At 53.1% G+C, this 19704-nt stretch overlaps 5 protein-coding genes across 5 annotated transcripts; 3 read left to right on the top strand and 2 right to left on the bottom strand.

Moving 5' to 3' along the window:
- Positions 1 to 562: 562 nt before the first annotated feature.
- Positions 563 to 2929, top strand: A1O3_09610 (uncharacterized protein; the record flags this gene model as incomplete). Its single annotated transcript, XM_007739704.1, has 1 exon — positions 563 to 2929. The coding sequence occupies one exon, from the start codon at positions 563 to 565 to the stop codon at positions 2927 to 2929; it is 2367 nt and encodes a 788-aa protein (XP_007737894.1).
- Positions 2930 to 5425: 2496 nt separating this feature from the next.
- A1O3_09609 (uncharacterized protein) lies at positions 5426 to 6616 on the top strand (the record flags this gene model as incomplete). Its single annotated transcript, XM_007739703.1, has 1 exon — positions 5426 to 6616. One exon carries the CDS (start codon positions 5426 to 5428, stop codon positions 6614 to 6616), a length of 1191 nt encoding a protein of 396 aa, XP_007737893.1.
- Positions 6617 to 8022: 1406 nt separating this feature from the next.
- Positions 8023 to 9785, bottom strand: A1O3_09608 (uncharacterized protein; the record flags this gene model as incomplete). The annotated part of the gene is made up of 2 exons (XM_007739702.1): positions 8023 to 9392; positions 9602 to 9785. The coding sequence occupies 2 exons, from the start codon at positions 9783 to 9785 to the stop codon at positions 8023 to 8025; spliced, it is 1554 nt and encodes a 517-aa protein (XP_007737892.1).
- Positions 9786 to 10697: 912 nt separating this feature from the next.
- On the top strand, positions 10698 to 13085 carry A1O3_09607 (uncharacterized protein; the record flags this gene model as incomplete). Its single annotated transcript, XM_007739701.1, has 2 exons — positions 10698 to 10776; positions 10864 to 13085. 2 exons carry the CDS (start codon positions 10698 to 10700, stop codon positions 13083 to 13085), a joined length of 2301 nt encoding a protein of 766 aa, XP_007737891.1.
- Positions 13086 to 14271: 1186 nt separating this feature from the next.
- A1O3_09606 (chromodomain-helicase-DNA-binding protein 1) lies at positions 14272 to 18852 on the bottom strand (the record flags this gene model as incomplete). Its single annotated transcript, XM_007739700.1, has 2 exons — positions 14272 to 14449; positions 14498 to 18852. The coding sequence occupies 2 exons, from the start codon at positions 18850 to 18852 to the stop codon at positions 14272 to 14274; spliced, it is 4533 nt and encodes a 1510-aa protein (XP_007737890.1).
- Positions 18853 to 19704: the final 852 nt, after the last annotated feature.

Genomic DNA, 19704 nt, shown 5'->3' with positions numbered 1-19704 from the left:
CTCTCAGCAGCCAATTCGCTCTGCTCGACAAACAGTGTTGGTTCTCTTCCAGTTCGCGTCTCCAATTGAGCGACACAACAGTCTCGATTTCTTTTAGTTGACCGTGACTGGGACATTCGCCCTCCTTCTGCGCGCCGCAGACGCCTCCTCCTGAGTCTCCCCTTATCCACAGACACCTGTCAATTTTGAATGACCTGTACACTACGCCGAACTCACCTGGCCCAAGCTCTGGCCAAATCAACGTCCAAGCGACCCTTTGTCGCTCGAGAAACACGCAGCTTAACGATTGCACCGGAAAGTCTGCGTCCAAGCGCTCTCATCAGAAGCAACCCGTGAACGTACCTAGATCCTATAGTGCGCCCTCTGGCACAGCAACGAGTTGATTCTCTGGATCGGACCACTTTCGACTTCGCACTCTCTACTCCCTCTCGACCACAGACTTTATAGGCCCTGCGTACCAGTAACCAGAATCTTCTTTGCAAAATCGACAAGAAGATGCAAATGCATTTACGGCTCTAACAACTGCCTGCGCCAATTGTGGTGAAAAGATCTGACATTGGACATGTCAGCGCCTAGACCTCTGGTTGCGCTCGAAGACCATTGCTCCATCATTCATAATGATACCATCTACGTCTATTCACCCGAGGCTTTCCAGACGTTGGAGTTGAAGGAAGGTGCACAGTGGAAGAGAGAGACCAACGGAATATCAGTGACAGGCGCGGTGTGCGTCAAGGGTGGTGTGGACGGAGACAATTCAAAACCAGCGCTATATGTTGTCGGCGGCGCAGCGAATAAATCATCTTCCAACTATCCAGGCTTGCAGCGTTACTCAATTTTGGACAAAGCCTGGGAAACCATCACGCCAGTTGTGTCTGTCACTCAACATCGCCTGAACCATGGAGCAGCCTACATGAATGCCCAGTCATCACTGCTGGTATATGGAGGGTCCCAAGATGGCTACACAGGGCCATCTTCGCAGACATTTCTTGTCGAAATGTATCCGCCATACAGAGTGTTGGCTTACAGCTCGATTGCCCCTCCAGTAGTGAAACCATTCATGCTTCCATGGGCACAGGATCGCGCTATGATGGTGGGCGGCAGCACCACAAACCTGAATGTCTTCACCTTTGGCCCATCCGACGGCTGGCAAGACCTCGGACTAGCACTGCCTTCTCCACTGCCCGATTCTTCTGCGGCGAAATGTGCGGTGCTTACGCTGGACGATGGCAGCAGGATCCTGCAAACATTTGATCTGGGTCAGTCTCCGCCTACCATAACGACAAACGTTCTGTTAAATCCTGGAGGCCTTCCTGCGTCCTATGGTGAAACAGTGGGAGGCGATGCCACAAGCACCAGTCTTACAGCCACTCCTAGCGCTCCATCCAGGTTGAAAAGAGCGATATATCTCGACAATTATCCCGCCTACAATAACAGTCTGGCGCCGTCAGCCAAGCGGACGGACTTTGATCTGGCACAGGGCGCCGATGGCCTGATAGCATTCGTTGGTGGCAATGACGATGACCCGGTGGTATTCTTCAACCAGACTGCAAATCGTTGGATTGCATCGACTCAATTGCTTGGGAGTCAGCAGGCCCCATTGGCAACTCCTTCGAACACCCAGCCATCTACAACTGCGAGTGCCACAGCAACCAGTGCTGCAGCCACATCGGGGTCATCTAGTAGATCTCGGAGCCTGACAATTTTGTGGGGTGTGCTAGGTGGCATCTGCGGCGTCGCGCTAATTCTGGTCATTCTCCTGTTGTGGTTGAGATCAATTCGCAAGAAGAGAATGGAGAGGGAGAAAGAGAAGCAGGCCGAGTATCCGGACGCCAAACGAAGAAGCGGCGAGGACACCCATGTAGAAAGAGGATTGCAGCCTCTATCAAGAGCTGGACAGCCCATGGGAAGGAGCCCGGTGCCTTCTACGGTCATAGCAGAGGCGGACAGCACAGCGATGTTCGGTGGCAAACCAGATCCCAGACACCTGATCCGACGAGTCTCCTCAGATCGTGGGTTTCGTGGATCGAGCATGGGATTTGGACAATCCTTATTTAAGCGAGACAGGGAGAAGGGCTCGCTTACCATCTCCAAGCCGATGATGCCAGATCTGGGCGACTATCAGGAGAGACCCAGCATCGAACTGGGCAAGGCGACTCCCGCTCAACAAGTGACAACCAAAGCAGCCCCTGCTCGACAAGCGTCTCAACGCAAGACCAACGAAGGCTGGGGGAGGTATTTCCAAGGCGAACACGTTCCAGAGAACCAAACGAGCTTGTTCTCCAGGAGTTCAGGCGGGACAACCCTTGGGAGGAGCGGATTTTGGCCCGGTTCGGGAGTTCCCGAAAGCTCCTTGAGATCACCTAAGATCATTCTGCGAGACAGCGCTGGAAATCGTCTTGAACCGCGAAACGTCGCGGCAGGGAGTCCCAATTTGCAAAGTGGCCCCTCAAGTCCACATAGTCGAGGCCTTCAGGCGCGGGTTTCAAGAGTGAGCTCCGCCGCGACCATGGACACAACCGATGACGAGTACGACGATGAACAGTATGAAGGCGCTTTCTCCAGTGGCGTCCCGACCAGTGTCCACGACGTGGCGTGGACTCCTGTAGGCAACACGTGGTCAGGTCCAGCTCAACGTCCATTGAAACCTCCAAGCAGCTATATTGCTGCCCAGGCCCAGGCACATCCTGTGCAAACTCCGGCGTCGGGTGAGACGAGCGATAGCTCGGAAACACGAAGCCCCTCAATACCCACTTTCCCAATGCCGAACTCGATACGGTCGGTCCAACATCACGAGGAAAGACAACCGGCAGTAGGGCCAGGCTGGAGTCAGGAAGAGGCCGGCGACTATTTCAGCCATGTGCGAGTACGGAGTCGCACCCCTGACAACAGTGACATGTCATGGCTGAATCTCGGGACGCCGGCCCGGTGACTATCGAGGCGCTTCTCACAGATTCTCTATCAGTTCCTACTTGACGATGTCGCGCGGAAACCTCGGACAAGCAAGCCACGGGCTCAGGAGGTGGACGCTTTTGAGGACCGAGACGAAACAGTGACCAAAAATCAGAGCCTGTTTCGCACTCGATCCACTCCTCGCCAGACTCAGGCATTTTACCGCCCTGTGCATGGCAGGAGTGGGAGCTGGGATGACGAAATGGTGCCTGAATCACCGACACTTCCTCTGGGTGAGCAGATGGTGTCGAGGTATACAGACCCTCGCGAGAGTAAGAGACTGACCATGTAAAAGTAGACGCAGAGTTGGGATGGCGACTCGAGCCTTGTCCTGTTGCGCTATTTCATTATGGACCACCGGGCTCCTGGTTGACGGGGACAGATCTCAAACTTTGGGCAGCTGGAGATGACTGACATCTCTCCAGCTTTGACGGTGGAGGAGTGATGATGATGCCGTCATGTATATCATATACTGCATGACTACGCCTGAGGCATGATAATGTAATGGATTTATAGTCGATGATTGCAAGCGAGCTCCGGCAAAGTCTACAGACATAGTGTAGGCATGGATTTGCGATTTCCATTTCAAATAACTTTTTGAGTCATGCATTACAGGACGCCTTATAGTGATTGGACATGACTGCACGAGTGAAGACCTCGTGGCTCTTGCGACAGGTGTTGTTGGTGCGGTGTTCGGTGAGCACCAACCAAGGGATGGGTGTCGGGGGGCGTGGAAGATTTCGTGGTATAGCTCTCCGTTTACAGACAGCAATGACACAACAGGTCCTGCCCACGCGCGCTACAGACGAGACGCGAGACGCGGGATGGACAAGAGTCGCCAGCTCGACGCACGTGGGAAAGTGACAAGCGGGCGGACCTTGGAAGAGAACATTCGTGTTGAACCTTGGTGCTGATCCCGATCCCGATTCCGATCGCGATGGGTAGTCCTGAAATGTGAATCCTGAGGTGTTTGGGGTGACAGGTCTCCTAGCCTCTTCTATGTCCTCATTTTACATCTTCTCCGCAATCGCCCGGGACTGGTTGTCGATTGAGGAGGCCCATGCGTGGTGCAGCGTGATCCTGTTATCTGTGTGGTCCGAGATAACAGACCCGTTCGGTACAGAGTACGTAGTAGGTAGTCGAGGATAACTGGTGCCTTTGCCCGGGTCTCCTGAAGGAGAGGAGAGAAGAGCGGCAGATGCGGTGCGTTTTCTAGCGTCTACCAAGACGGCGGGCTTTCATTCATCGCTTGAGCCAGGCTGTAGGTTGTTGTGCAATTGCTGAAGCTGTAGAGGCCATGTGCCGCAGACAGTCGCCACTCATTGGGGCTTGGGGTTAGCCCCGAGAGGTCCGGAGTACTCGTACACCACAGAGAAGCAGAAGGAATTCTCAGGCCTAATGAGCCTGTCACAGACGGCCTCCAGGCAACGAGCATTGCCCAGCAAGCCCGAGAGGATTGGGGCCACGCCCCCCACAAGCCTAAGTAATGTATCCGTATGTCGACTTAGGTACGTAGGGGGCCTGCCGAATATTTCCTGCATGAACTGCTGGTGGTGGTGGTGGATTGACTCACCACTGGCAGTCTGGCACGGCTCCTTAGACACAGACTAGTAGGGCAGCGGCAGCCTAAGGCCTTAGGAGCCCTACCGATTGGCCACTCACTAGGTCACGGGGCCTTATGGCTGGTTTGTGGTGGATGACGATGACGGTGGTGGCCGCGAGGCTTATGTACTACTACTCCGTACTACGTACTGCTACTGCTGGGGCGCCGGGCATTCCCATCACCCATCACCCATCACCCATCACCCCCAAGCCCTCTAACCCGTTGGCTCCTAAGGCCTTAGGGCCCATTGAAGTGCACCCGCACCACCCGCACCACCCTCCTCCAGGCTTAGGAGGCCTTCAAGTTAGGCTCCGGGCCTGTCTGCCCTCTATCTGGCTTGCATCCCTATCTCGTCTCTGTCATCTGCCAATCCAACAAACCAATCTGGATTCTGGATTCAATCATCCAACACCAACACACCTCACACACGCCCTGCACCCACCCCGCTTGTTCTATTATCAAAAGAGCCAACGCCAACACTCACTTCTCTTCTTCTCCTTCCTTTCCTTCATCTTCCTTATTCCAAAGGAAGATATCGCTGTACAGACACCTCCGTCAAGGTTGTGTCTCTTATCGCCACTTCCACTTACCTAAGCTCCACTGCCTGTGCCTTCCGTCGCCACACTTGGTCTGCTCGACTTCTCGCGACCTTGCCGATCCAGCCGATCTCACAGTCCCATACCGCAGTCATCGCAATCCGTAGCAGAGACGCGCGCTTTTGTGGTGAGTCATATTGAGCTTGTTCGGACAATAACATATCGCCATTATCACCACCAACGCGTCACCTAAATCCTTCTTTCATGCGCACAGTATATGCTGACTCACTGCGCGTCTAGCTCTAGCTCTGACTTCTATCGCAGAATTGCAGAGAACATGGCTCCAACACCCATTTCCGCCCTCGGTATGGCCCTCAACGGCAAGTCCGCATCCGTCGACATTCCCAAGCCGCGCGACGCCATGAATGGCCGGGACAACTTCACTGCTGTACCGGTCGCTTCCTCCAAGAAGCATTCTGGCATGTTGCCTACGCCTCCCAACTCCATCTCTCCCAACCTTCCGCCTCATGGCCGTCACGCAAGCGACCAGCATGGCCCAATGTCGCCAAAGAGCACTCAGCTGGACTCAGACATTGACTTGCAAGATGCCCCTGATAAACCACAACTCACTGCGCTGAGCGCTGAGGCTCTGGATAGCTTGGGCGACTTGGACAGCGCCGGGGTTATCACCCCCAGCATGTTGGCCAAGCATCACCTCCCAGATATCTTGTTGTCTCATGGCCCTCTAGCCATCCGACATATCATGGGCTACCTGACAACCTCAGTGCCAGGCTTTTCTCGCATAACTTCTGCCAAAGCTCGCCGCTTGGTTGTGGCTGCGCTGGAAGGCAAGGGCGGCGGTCCAGAGAATACAGGCCGTGAGGGCGATGTCCTTTTTGAAAAGGTTGGCTGGGGAAGATGGGATGCTCGCATCAAAGGCCAGCCACCTAGAGAGCGTCAAGCATCTACCATGACCCCCCCGGGCAGTCTACCATCATCCTACTCCCAACCTGGGCTTCAGGTCCCCGGCCAACGATCCTGGCGTACTGGATCCGAAAACTTCGGTACCAGCTACACTGGCAACTCCGCTATCTTCTCTCATTCAGAAATTGAGTACGAGGATCAAGACATGCTAGAGCACGAAGCCGACAAGATGTCTTTAGATGGCAACGACGACGGCTACGTCTCCTCTGTCGCTCCCGAACCTCTTGATGAGGACCTTGGAGACGGCGAAATCACCGACGAGGAAGACTGGGCGAGTATCGGCGCCGAGGCACTGCGTGCACGGTCACTTCCCATTGCAGCCCGATCCGTCTCTGGTGCTGGTCGGCTTTATCAGCCTATTGCGACGTACTCGTATCAACCAAGATACCGATCCAAGACTCCAGCTGAACTCGCCTATACTGCCCCGACTAAGCCGGGGACTATCAATACTTCCACCCTATGCTCAATTTCAAAGGACGCTGGCGTCAATGACTCCCAGGAACGAGTTGCTATCGAAGCACTCTTGAGTCTTGGGTCCATGTAATACTATGACCAATTTGAGAGAGCCCCAAGCCAGATCTCTCGCAGGCGGGTTAGAACCTTGGTCAACAAGGGGACGGCATCTCAACACCCCACTCCAACGCACGGTGCTCATAACACTCCTTCAGAGACCCTGGTGTCATTCAACGGCTCTGTGGCGTTCTTGGGATCTTCTGTTACGACCCTATTCCACTTTATGAATTTTCGACGACCTTGAGCCGCATGGACTAAGCTGGTTCGGTTTGGTGGATGACCTTTCATCTGTTTATGTTTATCGACAGCCGTGGAAACTGTCACCAAATCCGGTTTTAACACAGACATTTCCGATTTCCGTCTCGACAAAGGCATACAACCAACGCCTGTCTTACACCCCATCGGAGACCATTCTTTCAACATAATTAATTCCCTTTGTAATGCACGTTCTATTTGATGCCGCGCAGCGGGGCGGCCCAGAACATTTCTAAGGAGGCAGCAAATCGAAAGCTCAGGGAATGAAGAGCGACCATCCGCAACAGCTTGTCCAGCAGACCCTTTGATTAACCGGTCATCTTGATTGATCGTACTGGAAACACTGGTCTGCAGCTCTGTCATATTGAATTATTGCACGGAGTGATGAGTGGTTCGCAACAAGCATCTCTTCTGGTATGCTTACTATCGCCATTTACGAAGGTATAGCCCTAGCTATATCGACATTTCTTTTGTTCAGGATGGCCAAAGCGGGACTTTCGCTCGATACAAGCGACTCTCGTCTGTCCAGCTTGAGAGGATATATTGCATATGCCCCAGGTGGCATAGCTACAAGAGCGTGTGGAGGGCATAAGACTTTCAAACTAAAGAAAGCGGCCAGCAAGCAGAAACGCCTCGGACGGACAAGGAGGTGGCCTGAGATGGCACTGAGGACAGGTATCTTCGGAAGGGGTGTTTCGCTTGCATATTTTCATTCAGCGTTGGTCGTCTGACTGCTCGTTTCTGCGTCGGGCGATGGATTGGTTGTCCAGACGGTGCTCTACATTTGCGCCGGTATGGGACTGGTGGAAGCTGGGCAGCAGGGACAATGGAGAGGTATTAAACCAGCCAGATATGATATTTTAGGTTGAGAAATCCATCCATCCAGTCCATTTGCCAAACCCAGTGTATTTTCATGCTCTTGCACCTTGTTGGATTCTTTCTCCACCTTTCGGTGCGTAAATGTTTGACAAGGGGAAGCCTGGCCTTGGACCCTAGGGAGATACCACCGGTCTATGTGTCTGCTAGAACACCCGTCGGTCTCTCCAGGACGGTGAGCGAGTGTTGTGCGCGGTGGAAAGTGGAAAGTGGAAAGTGGAAACTGTGTACGGTGTACTGTATCTGGAGATTAATATTGCCGGTCATATGCCTTGTACATGAGCGGTATCACTTGTCTTATTGTGGCTACACGATTTCCCGGGCCAACATATTCTTGACCATATTTCTAGTACGCCAGATGTCCCGTTTCGTCGTGATGCCGTTTTCCTGAGCGGTATCCCGGACTGTTCCCTCGTTTGGCACGTTCAGGTTGCTGCCATCGGGCCCCGGGCCTTTGTTCTCGGTCAGTGGACTATCTTGCCTCGTCGCCAGCTCCCACTCCCTTTCCCGCTGGTCGCTTGCCTGCCAATCCAGCTGTCCAACCTTCCATCCTCGTGCTACCCACAAGCACAATGCTGCAGCGAAATACGTCAAAGCGGTGAAGATCTGGGGAGGCAGATAGACCCAGCTGTGGGCATGCTGACGTCGCAGTTGCAATGCGATAGCCTCGGCGCATGTCGTGGGCGGCACCATAATAAGCCAGGTCAGGCTGAGTCCTGCAGGGAGGTCTGCAAGGCCCAGGATCTCGGCAGCGACCGGTGCAATAGTGGCCCAGAAAGTGCCGGCCAGTGCACCGCCGACGATGGCAAAGAAGCACAACAAGCCCATAGGCGAAGAGACAACTTCGGCAGGGATCCAAAATGAAAGGCAGAAGACACCGCAGAGGAATGTATAAAAGGTGGCGAGGTTGAGACGGCCCCAGCGATCCGAGGTGAGCCCAATAAAGGGTCGACCTAGCATTTGACCCAAGTTAAGTACTGCGCCTACGATGGAGCTTTGTTGCGCGGTTAAGCCAATCGAGCGACCGTAGGCAGGCAGCGAAAAGAGCAAGATGGTATAGCCCAGCATGCTGAACCAGGACCAGCCTTGGAGAAAGAGGAATTCAGGACGCCGGAGAATTTTCGTGTCCAAGGCTCTGTGCCGCGATCCAGTTTGTTTGTTGCGGTCGCGAATGAGATTTGAAGCCGTCAGGTTGACTGCGAAACTGCAGATTCCCAGAACACGAAACGCCCATGGAAGACCCATCGTGTCAATCACGCGCTGGGTGACGAGACTGTACATCAAACCACCCAGGCCAGACCCTGCAGCAGCGATGGCGTTGGCGACACTGCGTTTCTTGTCAAACCACTGAGGAATGATCCCCACCGAGCCGACGAAGAGGAACCCCATGCCCCAGCCGAAACAGAAGCCCTGGGCTAGAATGATCTGGTATCTCTGCCTGGCGAAACTGGCACCAATAAGGGCCAATGTCTCGAAGAAGACGCCTAGGTGAAGGCATACTTTCGTGCCGTAAAGGTGGATGACGTGCGTTGCAAGAGGGGCGATTAGGACAGCTTGAGAGATGGATAGCCCACCGATGAACGCGTAGGTCAGGGCCGAAGTGTGCGGGAAGTAGTCGTTGTTGAGGTAGTATGAAAGAAAGACGCCATATGTCGAATTGACGCCCCATGTATGTCCTATAATTCGTCCGTCAGACAGTGTAGTGGCTGATTTGATGTGACCTGCAAAGAGTGCGATTGGGTGATAGTGCTAGTATGTGTATAGTAGTTGTAGAAGAAGCGATCTCGATTTACCCCGGATCCGACCTTGATCAGGCATGGTTCGACACATACGATGTTTCGCAAGATCCAGACATCTCGAATGAGAATACAGTTGTTGTTCTTACCATTTATGAAGAAGATGCAGGCCACACAGACCCAGCCGTATCCTCCGTCTGGGGGCGGATCGTCGATCTTGGGCAGCGTGGAGGATGTCTGCTCGATGTCGATAGTTTTCTCGGATTCCCTCTCATGACGGGGACGATTCTGGCAGGGAACACGGCCTGTAATTGTGGTGATGATGTCTGCCATTATCTTATTTCCCGTTTTTTTTGACAGCTCCAACCTCCAACTTCCATCCACTCTGTAAAAAAAGAAAACAGCGAGCGACAGGAATAAGAGGACAGAGAGACGAGGACGAGTCTGGAAATGTTAGCAATGCAGCAAAGCCGAGGCAGCTCCGCACGGCGCACGGATGAGTCACCGCGCGTTCAACAGAAAGTCAACCCTGCCGACCAAGACATATTGCGATGTGCGTTGGAGACCCATGATGGGATGGGGCTCCAGATGTGCTCTACTACTGAGACTCCGTAGTTGTTCCCCAGAAAACAGAAAAAGTTCGTGCTTCGTGTCATCGGTGACAAGCGCAGGCGGACATCTCCTTTGGGGGAGCGCCGGGACACTCCGTATACCGACCACTACCACTTTTGTGTCAATGATGCAGGGCAGCTGCTGGACTGGATACACCGTTGGAGAGAACAGTATCTCCCCAGACCCCAGACACGAGCATGCTGAGACATCGGTACGGAGTATCCGTACGGGATACATAGTTAGATCGCAGCTGTCGGCGAGTTCAGAGTTCACAGAGTTCAGGGTTCAGGGGTTGAAGGTCGTCCTTAGCTAAGACTCTGGTTGGCCTCGCAACCACCGGCCGCAAACACAGGAAAAAGCTGCCTGCGCTGCATCATGCCGGTGCCCTCCCTGGTCGAACGTACGGCCTCTACCAAGGTGAATAACTCAGTTGGCTGTTCCTTCAAGTTGAGTTCTCAACCCCGAATATTGTGTTTGACTGTTGATGTATCTCTTATTCCTGTGGTGCTGCGTTCACTTCTGCCCAACAACCCTACCGTTGCCCCCGTCCTCTGCCCCCGGTACACGACAGGACACTCCGTCCGTAAACCCTATTACATTGCTTCTATTGAATTGAATACACAACTGTTCATCATGTTCCACAAACGCAGCAGCTTAGGTGGCAGGAAAGTGTCTCCGCCTCAACCCACCTGCATGACCGCTGAGCAAAAGTGTACGTTCTGTGTCTCTTCATCTTCGTAACCAACAATGCCCCCTCGGAGCCCTCCATTCAAGTCACAGTACTCACAAAGCTGTTCAGCGACCTATCTCGAGAACCTACGAAACAATCGACCTGCTCGACCAACAGGCTCCCGCCCACCTCCCTTTTCTCCCAAAGCACACGGCACGACAGCCTCTCAGGTTTCGGTAGCACGCTCCGACTCTGCTCCAAGTGCTGTTTCTCGGCACAACGATTGCCAGAAAGATGAAGCACCTTCAAGCAATGGAGACCATCCCATCGTGCACAAATCAGTCTCCTTTTCTTCCACACCATCCTCCGTCAGAAGTCGGCCGCTAGCCCAACCTCCTCACAGTGACCTACCGGTTCTCAAGGGCAGAAAGGTGTCTCCCACAGCCATTGTCCAGATCCCACCACCTCCTGACGAAGGTGTATACGTGGAATCAATAAGTAGGGTGTTGGAAAAGGAGGAGGCCCACAACCTACGAGAAGCATTAGAATTCATTGACCATAAGGACGATGAGAAGAGAATCTACGATGCAGCTCAGAGCGAAGCGGCCGACCTGGTGTGGAGACATCAAAACCCGAAAGCTGAAGAGGAGGAAAAGTCTGCTGCCTATCGCAATCCTGAACTGAAATCCTACGCAAGGAGACGGAGCAACGGACATCGACAAGCCAGCGGGTCTCGGAAGGTGTCTTTCCCGAACCCTGAAAGCCAAATTTACGAAGAACCAGAGCCGAAGGACGACCTTTCCCAGGCATCTATCAAGCCTCCGAGTACCACACTACCTCTGAGAGTCAAGTCCAGAAATACGCTTCCTTGGCTCAAGAAAAAGGTATCTGACAAGCCAGAGACCGCACCGCTTCCAGACATGCCCAGGATCGATCCATTCGAAATTCACAAGAATCCGCCTAGTCAGTCTCGAAATGCAGGCTATACAGCCAACACACCTCCACCAGCGCCTCCCATCGATGTCATTGAAGCGCCGGACACACCTAAATCAGCCGGCACACTAGAAATCCGAAGTGAAGATATCCGAGCAGCAACGAGCATGAAGAGAAAAGACAGGAGTCCCAATCTACCCACACCGACTGCCGTCAGTGATCATCTGGGTCGGCCCATTGTCAGCTTTGATCCGTCATGGAAACCATCTGGTGACTCGCCCAAGACAAGTCTAGACATTGACAGACCTGCCATTAAATTGACACAGTCTCCAACAGCTGCTAGGTTTGGTGACCGGCCTTTGCCTAAGGCTGGCCCCCATATTCCTGAAGTAACTGTCTCTGCTTCGGCTATTCCAACGATCAATCTTCCTGACGAGGAGCTACACCAAAGACAAAATCCAGCAGTCCCATCTCTGACGGTGTCTGCCCCAACTGTGCCAACGATACGTCTTCAGGACGACGGAGAGGAAATTCCCATCACCACCATTGGCGACGACGTAAGTCAGTCTCCCCTGCCGACTGTCAACCTAGTGGATGAAACCAAACGACCTCCCAGACCACTGCCGCAGCCTACGGCAACGGCAACAGTCCCTACCAAACCTGCAATGCAAAATGGCTCGTCCAGTCGTTTGCCCTGGCTGTCTCGGCACTCGATGCCAACGGTGTCGTGCTCAAGCTGTGCACTACCCATCTCCGGCCGCATCGTTACCGCGTCGGGCTCACGCACCAGTAGCCTCAAAGCCCGCTTCCACCCTGAATGCTTCTCCTGCTACCATTGTTCGACGTTGCTGGAATGTGTTTCATTCTACCCAGAACCCGACGACAAACGTTCGGAACGACTCGAAAGCCTAGGCATTGACCCAAGCTCCCCCGACGCAGCTAACGACCCTCTACGGTTCTACTGCCACCTCGACTTTCACGAATTTTTCTCTCCACGCTGTCGCTCCTGCAAAACCCCCATTGAAGGCGAAGTCGTCGTTGCGGCTGGGGCGGAGTGGCACGTCGGCCATTTCTTTTGCGCCGAGTGTGGCGACCCCTTCGACAGCACTACGCCCTTCGTGGAACGTGACAACTACGCATACTGTGTGTCCTGCCACACGAAGCGCACCTCGGCACGATGCAGAGAGTGTAAGCAGCAGATCCTAGACGAATTGACTGTCGAAGCACTTGGCGGCAAGTATCACGAACGTTGTTTCGTCTGTTTCGAATGCGGGGGAGGATTTGGCGATGAAGGACGCTTCTTCATCCGCGACGTCGAGGTCACACCCACGGAGAAGGAGATGAGGAAAGGTATCACGCGGAAGCTCGAGGAGAAGGCCGTTTGCGGGCCTTGCGAGGAGAGACGCTTGAAGGCATAGTCCCCAACATGTTCTTTCTGATCAATGGTAGGTGGACGCACATTTTTCAACGGGGGGTGGATGGCATACAACGAGACACGGCGGCGAATGGGGGGGGTGGGTGGGCATTGTTTTTTCCTTTCTCCCTGCTGGGTTGAATTTTTGGCGTGTTTAATCTCGAAGACAGCATCTGGAATGTGAACGACCTCTTGTAAGCAGATAAGAGAAATCAAGGCAGATGAAACAAAAACATTTTACAGCCTATCTACTCACTCAGACCTTGCCAGGTGCCAGCATGTAATTCAATGATATAGTAGTAGTACACACTCTGGTTGCTCTGCAACCTTGCCGTCCATGGAATTGGGAAGGCTCTCTGGCTTCACCTACAGACTCCAACTTTCACTACCGTGTGCGGCGGCACCAGCCTTGGGCTTCGAGTCTCATGGGATGCTTTGATCGCAGACTAATATGCTTGTGGTGCTGGGTGGAACAAGTACACACTCGCTCTATCACGGTTTTACTAAGGTACTGGTGCTGTATGTCGGGCTCGCGACTGTACTCGTACTGTCTGCGGCCACTCGAATCCCAATATCAATCACTGGGTTCACAAGCTCTCAATCATGTGCCCTGCTTCCCTTCCATCCCCATCCTCCATTGTTAGACTGGCCTCACATCCTCCGCCAGTAACTTTTAATGCCCATCGACCATTCGTCTCGTTGTGCCGCCCTTGTCCTCCACTTCCTCCCATCAGCTGTCCCAAGTCAAGTCAATCCAACTCCATGGCTCCATGCTCGTGCAATCGCTCAGTAATACTGACCAGCGTGCCATCCCCAACAGAATCCCCCCAACTCCGATGGCGACGTGGTCACAGCAAAGCACGGTAGCCGAGACTGCTGGTCTGATGTTTTCCTCCACTTTTGGTCTTTTTCCAGCTCTAACCTTACGATAAACCCATAATAGTCGTCCAATGCGATGCGGTCGCTAAATGCTCATGATTTCGAAGTTTGTTTGGTGTTTGGTACTGGGGCAGAAAACAATGTGGTCCCTGGGCAATGATTTTACTTGTGATGTGCCTTTGTCAGGTAATTTGACAACCGTAGACGTATGCTGAGAACCAACAAGCACCATTTCAGGCCTTGGACCAGCGTCCATCTACCACAGTATTTCGGTCCAGGCTGTTTTGTTGTAGGATCTCGGAACTCATTCATTACTGGGGTGGTGAAGTCTGGTACGATCCATTGGCTCGACCATCAACGTTGTTAGACTCGTCATTGGGCGATCCTTCACCAGCAAGCTTGTTGTCGGAAGCCACAATTTTGCCATGGATGGTTTGAAGTTCCTTGCCTCTAATACCTTTGTTTGGCCAATAGGTCGCAGCATATTCCCTATTGACTATTAGCCAGATGCTTAAGCGCCGGATCTGTTAGACCTACCAGAAGCGTTTTTCCACAGAATCGTGGTTATCGTCAAGCTCCGCAACTTGCTCGGTGATGAAGCTGCCAATTTCTTTCAGCAGCATCCTCAGTTCATTCGCTCGTGCCTGTGCATCTGGGATGGCGCTCTTGGTCGCTGCCTTGATCTTCTTCAAACTTTCTCTGACAGGTTTGAATAGCATCAGCATCAGGGGATCGACTTCGGGAGCAGATCCATTGGCAGCATTCTCGCCGCGTCTGTGATCACTTGCATGCCTATTGTGGCGTGTGTGACCATGTTCATCGCGGTGCTTGCGATCCCTATGGTCTTTGCTCTCAATGTCGTGTTTGCCATGGGCATGGCGTCCTTCGGATCTGGGAGTGCCATGTCTCTCAGAATTTTCACGATGAGCTTGACTGACTCGATGTCTAGGCTTCTCTGAATCACGATTTGTCTTGCGATGAGACCCAGGAGCAGGCGATTCGGTGCCTCCGGCCTTTTCGCCATTGTGCTTCTTGTTGTTCCGATGATGATTTTCAACCGCTTTCTTCGCAGCTGGATCATTTCCATATTTGCTCTTGAGGACCGAGATGAGATAATCGGCACGTCTGACCAGATGAACTGCCCCAGGTGACTTTGCATTCTTCTCATCCCCCTTCTCACGTTCGGCTTTCTTGTCAACCCGATGTTCTTCAAGAAAGAATTTATCTTTCAGTTCAAGGTCGGGATCATCACGAATCCTCTCCCACGCGCCATAGCCGTGACGAGCAATGCCGATACAGAGCATGCCATCTTCTTTGGCGCCCCACGCGCAAGTATAACCAGCGCTCTTGGTAGCTTCGGGAATGCGGAAGGATCTGAAGTCGGATTCTCTGGAGGTAACTTCTTGTAGCAATCGCATTTCGCCCGGTCGATCGAGGATGGTCTCGGCGTTGATGCGCTTCACTCCGTGGAGCTCAAACAGGATTGCTTTCCTATCCTTCTTGGTGATCGGGCGATTGGAAGTACGCTCTAACTCGGCCATACGATTCTGCTCTTCTTGATATAGCTCGACTGACTTGTCCCACACCTCTTGCATGGCGGCTTTAACCACGCCGATGTCCCGACCGCGGAGGCGTGCCTCGGCCAAGAATTCTTCCTGACGATCGTCAATCGAACCGTATCGGAGATGACCTTTGATTAGATACCGATATTCCCGCTCACTCAGGGGCCGGGCCGGGTCAGCCTTGGGATTGTCTTCGGACCCGCTGTCTGAATCGATTTCTTTCTGGCGTTGCTCCTGACGTCGTGCCTTGCGAGCTTCTCGATCCTCGACCTGATGGTTGCGTACTCGGGGCTTGTTTTGTTCGATGACTTCTGCGAGATACTTCTCATCAGCTTTGCGCTGCTCTTCGGCCTTGATCTCTTCGAGTTGTTGTTTGGGAATAATGTCGTCCCAAGATAGCTCGTCGACCTTGACGTCAACAAAATCGAACGTTCGCAGGAAATCCTCTCCGCCGTCTGCCTCAGTTCCGTCTGGTTGCTCGACCTTATAATCTTCGGCACTGTTGAGCACCGCATCCAGGTCGAGTTCTTCAAGCTTTTTCTGATTGTCTGTTTGCTCAAACATCTTCTGTCCTCGCTTTTTGAGGATCCGGGAGATTTCACTGGAGCTGCCAGGTTCGCCAACCATGGCGCTACGTCGTGCTTGAGCTTTTTCGTCTGTGACACCACGCTGAATGGTCAGAAACTCCAGCATGAGCTTGTTTCGCGCACGCTCGAGGATTTCTTCTTCAACTGTCTCCTTGGACACTAACCGATAGACACTGACAGGCTTCACTTGACCGATTCGGTGAGCCCGAGCCATGGCCTGCAGGTCTGCTTGCGGGTTCCAGTCGGAATCGAAGATGATGACGGTGTCGGCAGTCATCAGGTTGATTCCGAGACCACCCGCTCTGGTCGAGAGCAAGAAGCAGAAATCACTGCTATCGGGAGCATTGAAGTGGTCAATGGCGATACGTCGGGCAGCGGCAGCGATAGTACCGTCAAGACGCTGATAGGCATGACCTCGATATTCCATGTAGTCTCCGAGAATGTCCAGCATTTTGACCATTTGGCTGAAAATGAGCACACGATGACCATCGCGCTTCAGCTTGGTCAGAAGCTGGTCCAGAAGCATCATCTTCCCACTGCTCGTAACAAGAGCACGCAAAACCTCATCCCGGCGAGCACCTTCCGGTACCAGGCGCTCCTCAGCACTGGGGAACATGAAGGGATGATTGCTCGCCTTCTTCAGCTCCATCATGATGTTGAGCAGGGACTGCTTCTGACCCTTTGCGCCTTGGTTCAGGGCAGCATAGTTCTTAGTCAAAATATTCTTGTAATATTCAAGCTGGATGTCGGAGAGTTCGACTCGGATGATTTTCTCCGTCTTAGGAGGTAGATCCTTTTCGACCTTCTGCTTGGTTCTTCGAAGCATGTACGGCTTGATGTCCTCGGTCAGCTGCGCAATCTTAGCACTTGCTTCTTCGTTGGTCAAGTCCATATTTTCATCGATGTTGACGACGCCGGGCTTCAGAAAGTCGAACAGAGCCGAAAGCTCGCCGAGGTTGTTTTGGACGGGGGTGCCGGTGATGAGCAGGCGAGCAGGAGCTTTGAACTCTCGCAAGCGGTCATACAACTGAGAGTCTCGGTTCTTCAAACGATGTGCCTCATCCACAGCCATGAATTGCCACTTGATCTGACTCAAGAACGGGGCGTCGTGCAAAACATATTCATATGTCGTGAGGAGAACGTGAAAGCGCGGGTGACGAAAACTTCCATCAGGTAACAGTTCGTACTCTCGGATGATGCTTCGCGAGTTCTGATTACCATTGTAGATGACATAGTTGATATCGGGGGCCCACAAGTCGAAAGTGTCCGCCCAAGCAGGCATGGTGGAGAGCGGAACTGTGACGAGGAAAGGACCTTGTTGGCCACGATTGTGTCTCAGCCAACTTAAAAAGGCAACGGTTTGCACAGTTTTGCCCAAGCCCATCTCATCTGCGAGGACCACGTTCTTCCCCTTCACCCAGTTATAGGCGAGAAAATTCACGCCTGTCATTTGGAAGTCTCTCAGAGTGCCGTTCTGGATGTAAGATGGTTGCTCCCGCATGGGCTGGAAGGCTGACCGAGTTGAAGGATTGCTTTCGGCGGGGTTGGACTTGAAATCCTGGCGTCTGCGATTGATGTAGCGATCAATTTCGCTCTGTGCAATTTGGCTGACGAGGCCCGACGGCTCCCAAGTTGCCTGCTCATAGAGCAGGCCTTTCCACTTGACGTAATACTCGGTACCTGCTTCGCCTTCACGATCGCCAATGACTCTCTCAACATTGTTGTGTTCTTCCAAGGCATCAAAGTACTGCTCTCGGTCAAGGATCCATTTCTCCTTGTCTTCTGGAGCGACGTTAGGGTCATTGCGGATCCGGATATCTTCTTGCAGGATCTTCTTGATGTAATTATCCAATCGCCGGAGACTCCTCACGCCCGCAAGGGATTCGATGCTTTCCCACGTAGCATGGTAGTAAGCCTTCTGCTGCCATTTGATAAGAAACTCATACTCCTCTTTTGAGTAAGACGGGGTCGTAACGTCGGCTTTGAGGCGGTGATTCAGAACAATGTCAATGGCCGGAGAGCTATCCTCCTGGCCGTTTATCCAGTAATTAGGCGTCGTAGTATCGGGATCATCATCTTCGAACATGTCATCGTCTTCATCTTCGTTATAATTCGACACTCTCGCGGCTCGACGAGTGGAGAATCGAATTTCGGCGTGGGCAGGTGTCAGGTTCTCGGCAGACTGTAACAATCTTCGGCGTTGTTTCTTGGTCAGCTTTGCACGTCGACCGCCATATGCGTCAGAATCATCGTCAGAATTAGTGGGAGATTCAACCACTGGAGTAGCGTGTTTGGAAGACCGCTGAGAGGTTTGTCGCAAACGCTTCCGAGGTCGAGGAAGAACATCTGACTCGGAACCCTGGTCATCAGAAGACTCTGCCATGTTCAAGACAGGTCGAGCCCGTCCACTGCGTCTCAGACCGTATATCTCGGGGTTGTTTCGAATGTATTCTTCATCATCCAGTGGTTGAGCCTTTCTCTTTGCAGGTCTGACAGATTCATCCGACGAGGAGTTGTGAGGGTCCGACTTGGCGCCGCCTGCCTGCATCGACGTGTCCATCTCGTAGTCAGCGTCACCTTCGGGTTTGGGCTCGTCTGTATCAGATTCTGATTCTTTGTGATTTCGCGGGTTTTCATCGTCACCGTCGATCCCGACACCTGGCGGCGAGGCTTCGGCAGCGAGAGGTTCTGCAGGTTCGGAAAGGTCGCTCTCACTGTCGAAATACTCGGCCCCGTTCTGCATGGCGGCTACAGACCGCTCAGAAGCGCCTTCGAAAGACATGGATTGTTCGGGTATTGAGGGTGGAGGTGGTTGGGCGAGAATACTAGAGGCTGTAAAGCAAAGCGTCAGCAAGGTATGCCCACCAAATGACTCTGGCCCCAAAACAGCGCGAGACTGTGATAATTTAGACATCCGCGATTCAGGCAACGGCAGACAAGCATGGTAAAAATGTTTCTGGAACGAACAATGGACAATATAAGATGGATTCGATAACGATGAGGGACGGCGAGATGATTTAGGGTGAGGCTGTCAGATGACCTTCAGCTTCGGTCCCAAGCCAGGATCCAGGGAGCGAGGACGATCAAGCGATCAGCAAAGCCCGGTTCGGCGTCTCAGAAGTCCTGTAAAAGCTAAGGGAACAGGACATATTGACCATGTGGGATGGCGCTGAGCTTTTGATGCGAGGCCGAGCAACCGCCAGGAAAAGCAGTGAAACCGCAAGTCGGTACAGGCATTCAAGCAGGGAAAAAAGACCACTTACACTCCATCCGTGGTGGGATGAGCCCTCCAGGCGCGTCAAGATAGTGAAATAGGTTGTTGGGTGGGAGGAAGAAGAATGGTTGAAGTGCAAGAGTTGTATGGAGAGATGGGTGCGGAAAGATGAGAGTACGGGCTCACGACTCTTTCTCGGGGTAAAGAGTGTGAGGGACGCTGAGGACCTGCCCTGCGCTGCCCAGGGCCGTGGCAGGCACGTGACCGAAGGGCATGGTAGCCGACTGCCAAGCCTGCCCGAGTCAGGCACGAACAATACCAAAGCACAGCAGCGGTGTTACTCGTCCCTAGTGTTGATGAAGTGTCCGGCGGGCCATTCAC

The sequence above is a fragment of the Capronia epimyces genome (genome assembly GCF_000585565.1).
Source record: "Capronia epimyces CBS 606.96 chromosome Unknown aczIQ-supercont1.10, whole genome shotgun sequence".
Lineage (NCBI taxonomy): Eukaryota > Fungi > Ascomycota > Eurotiomycetes > Chaetothyriales > Herpotrichiellaceae > Capronia > Capronia epimyces.
This window is presented reverse-complemented; position numbering and strand designations above follow the sequence as displayed.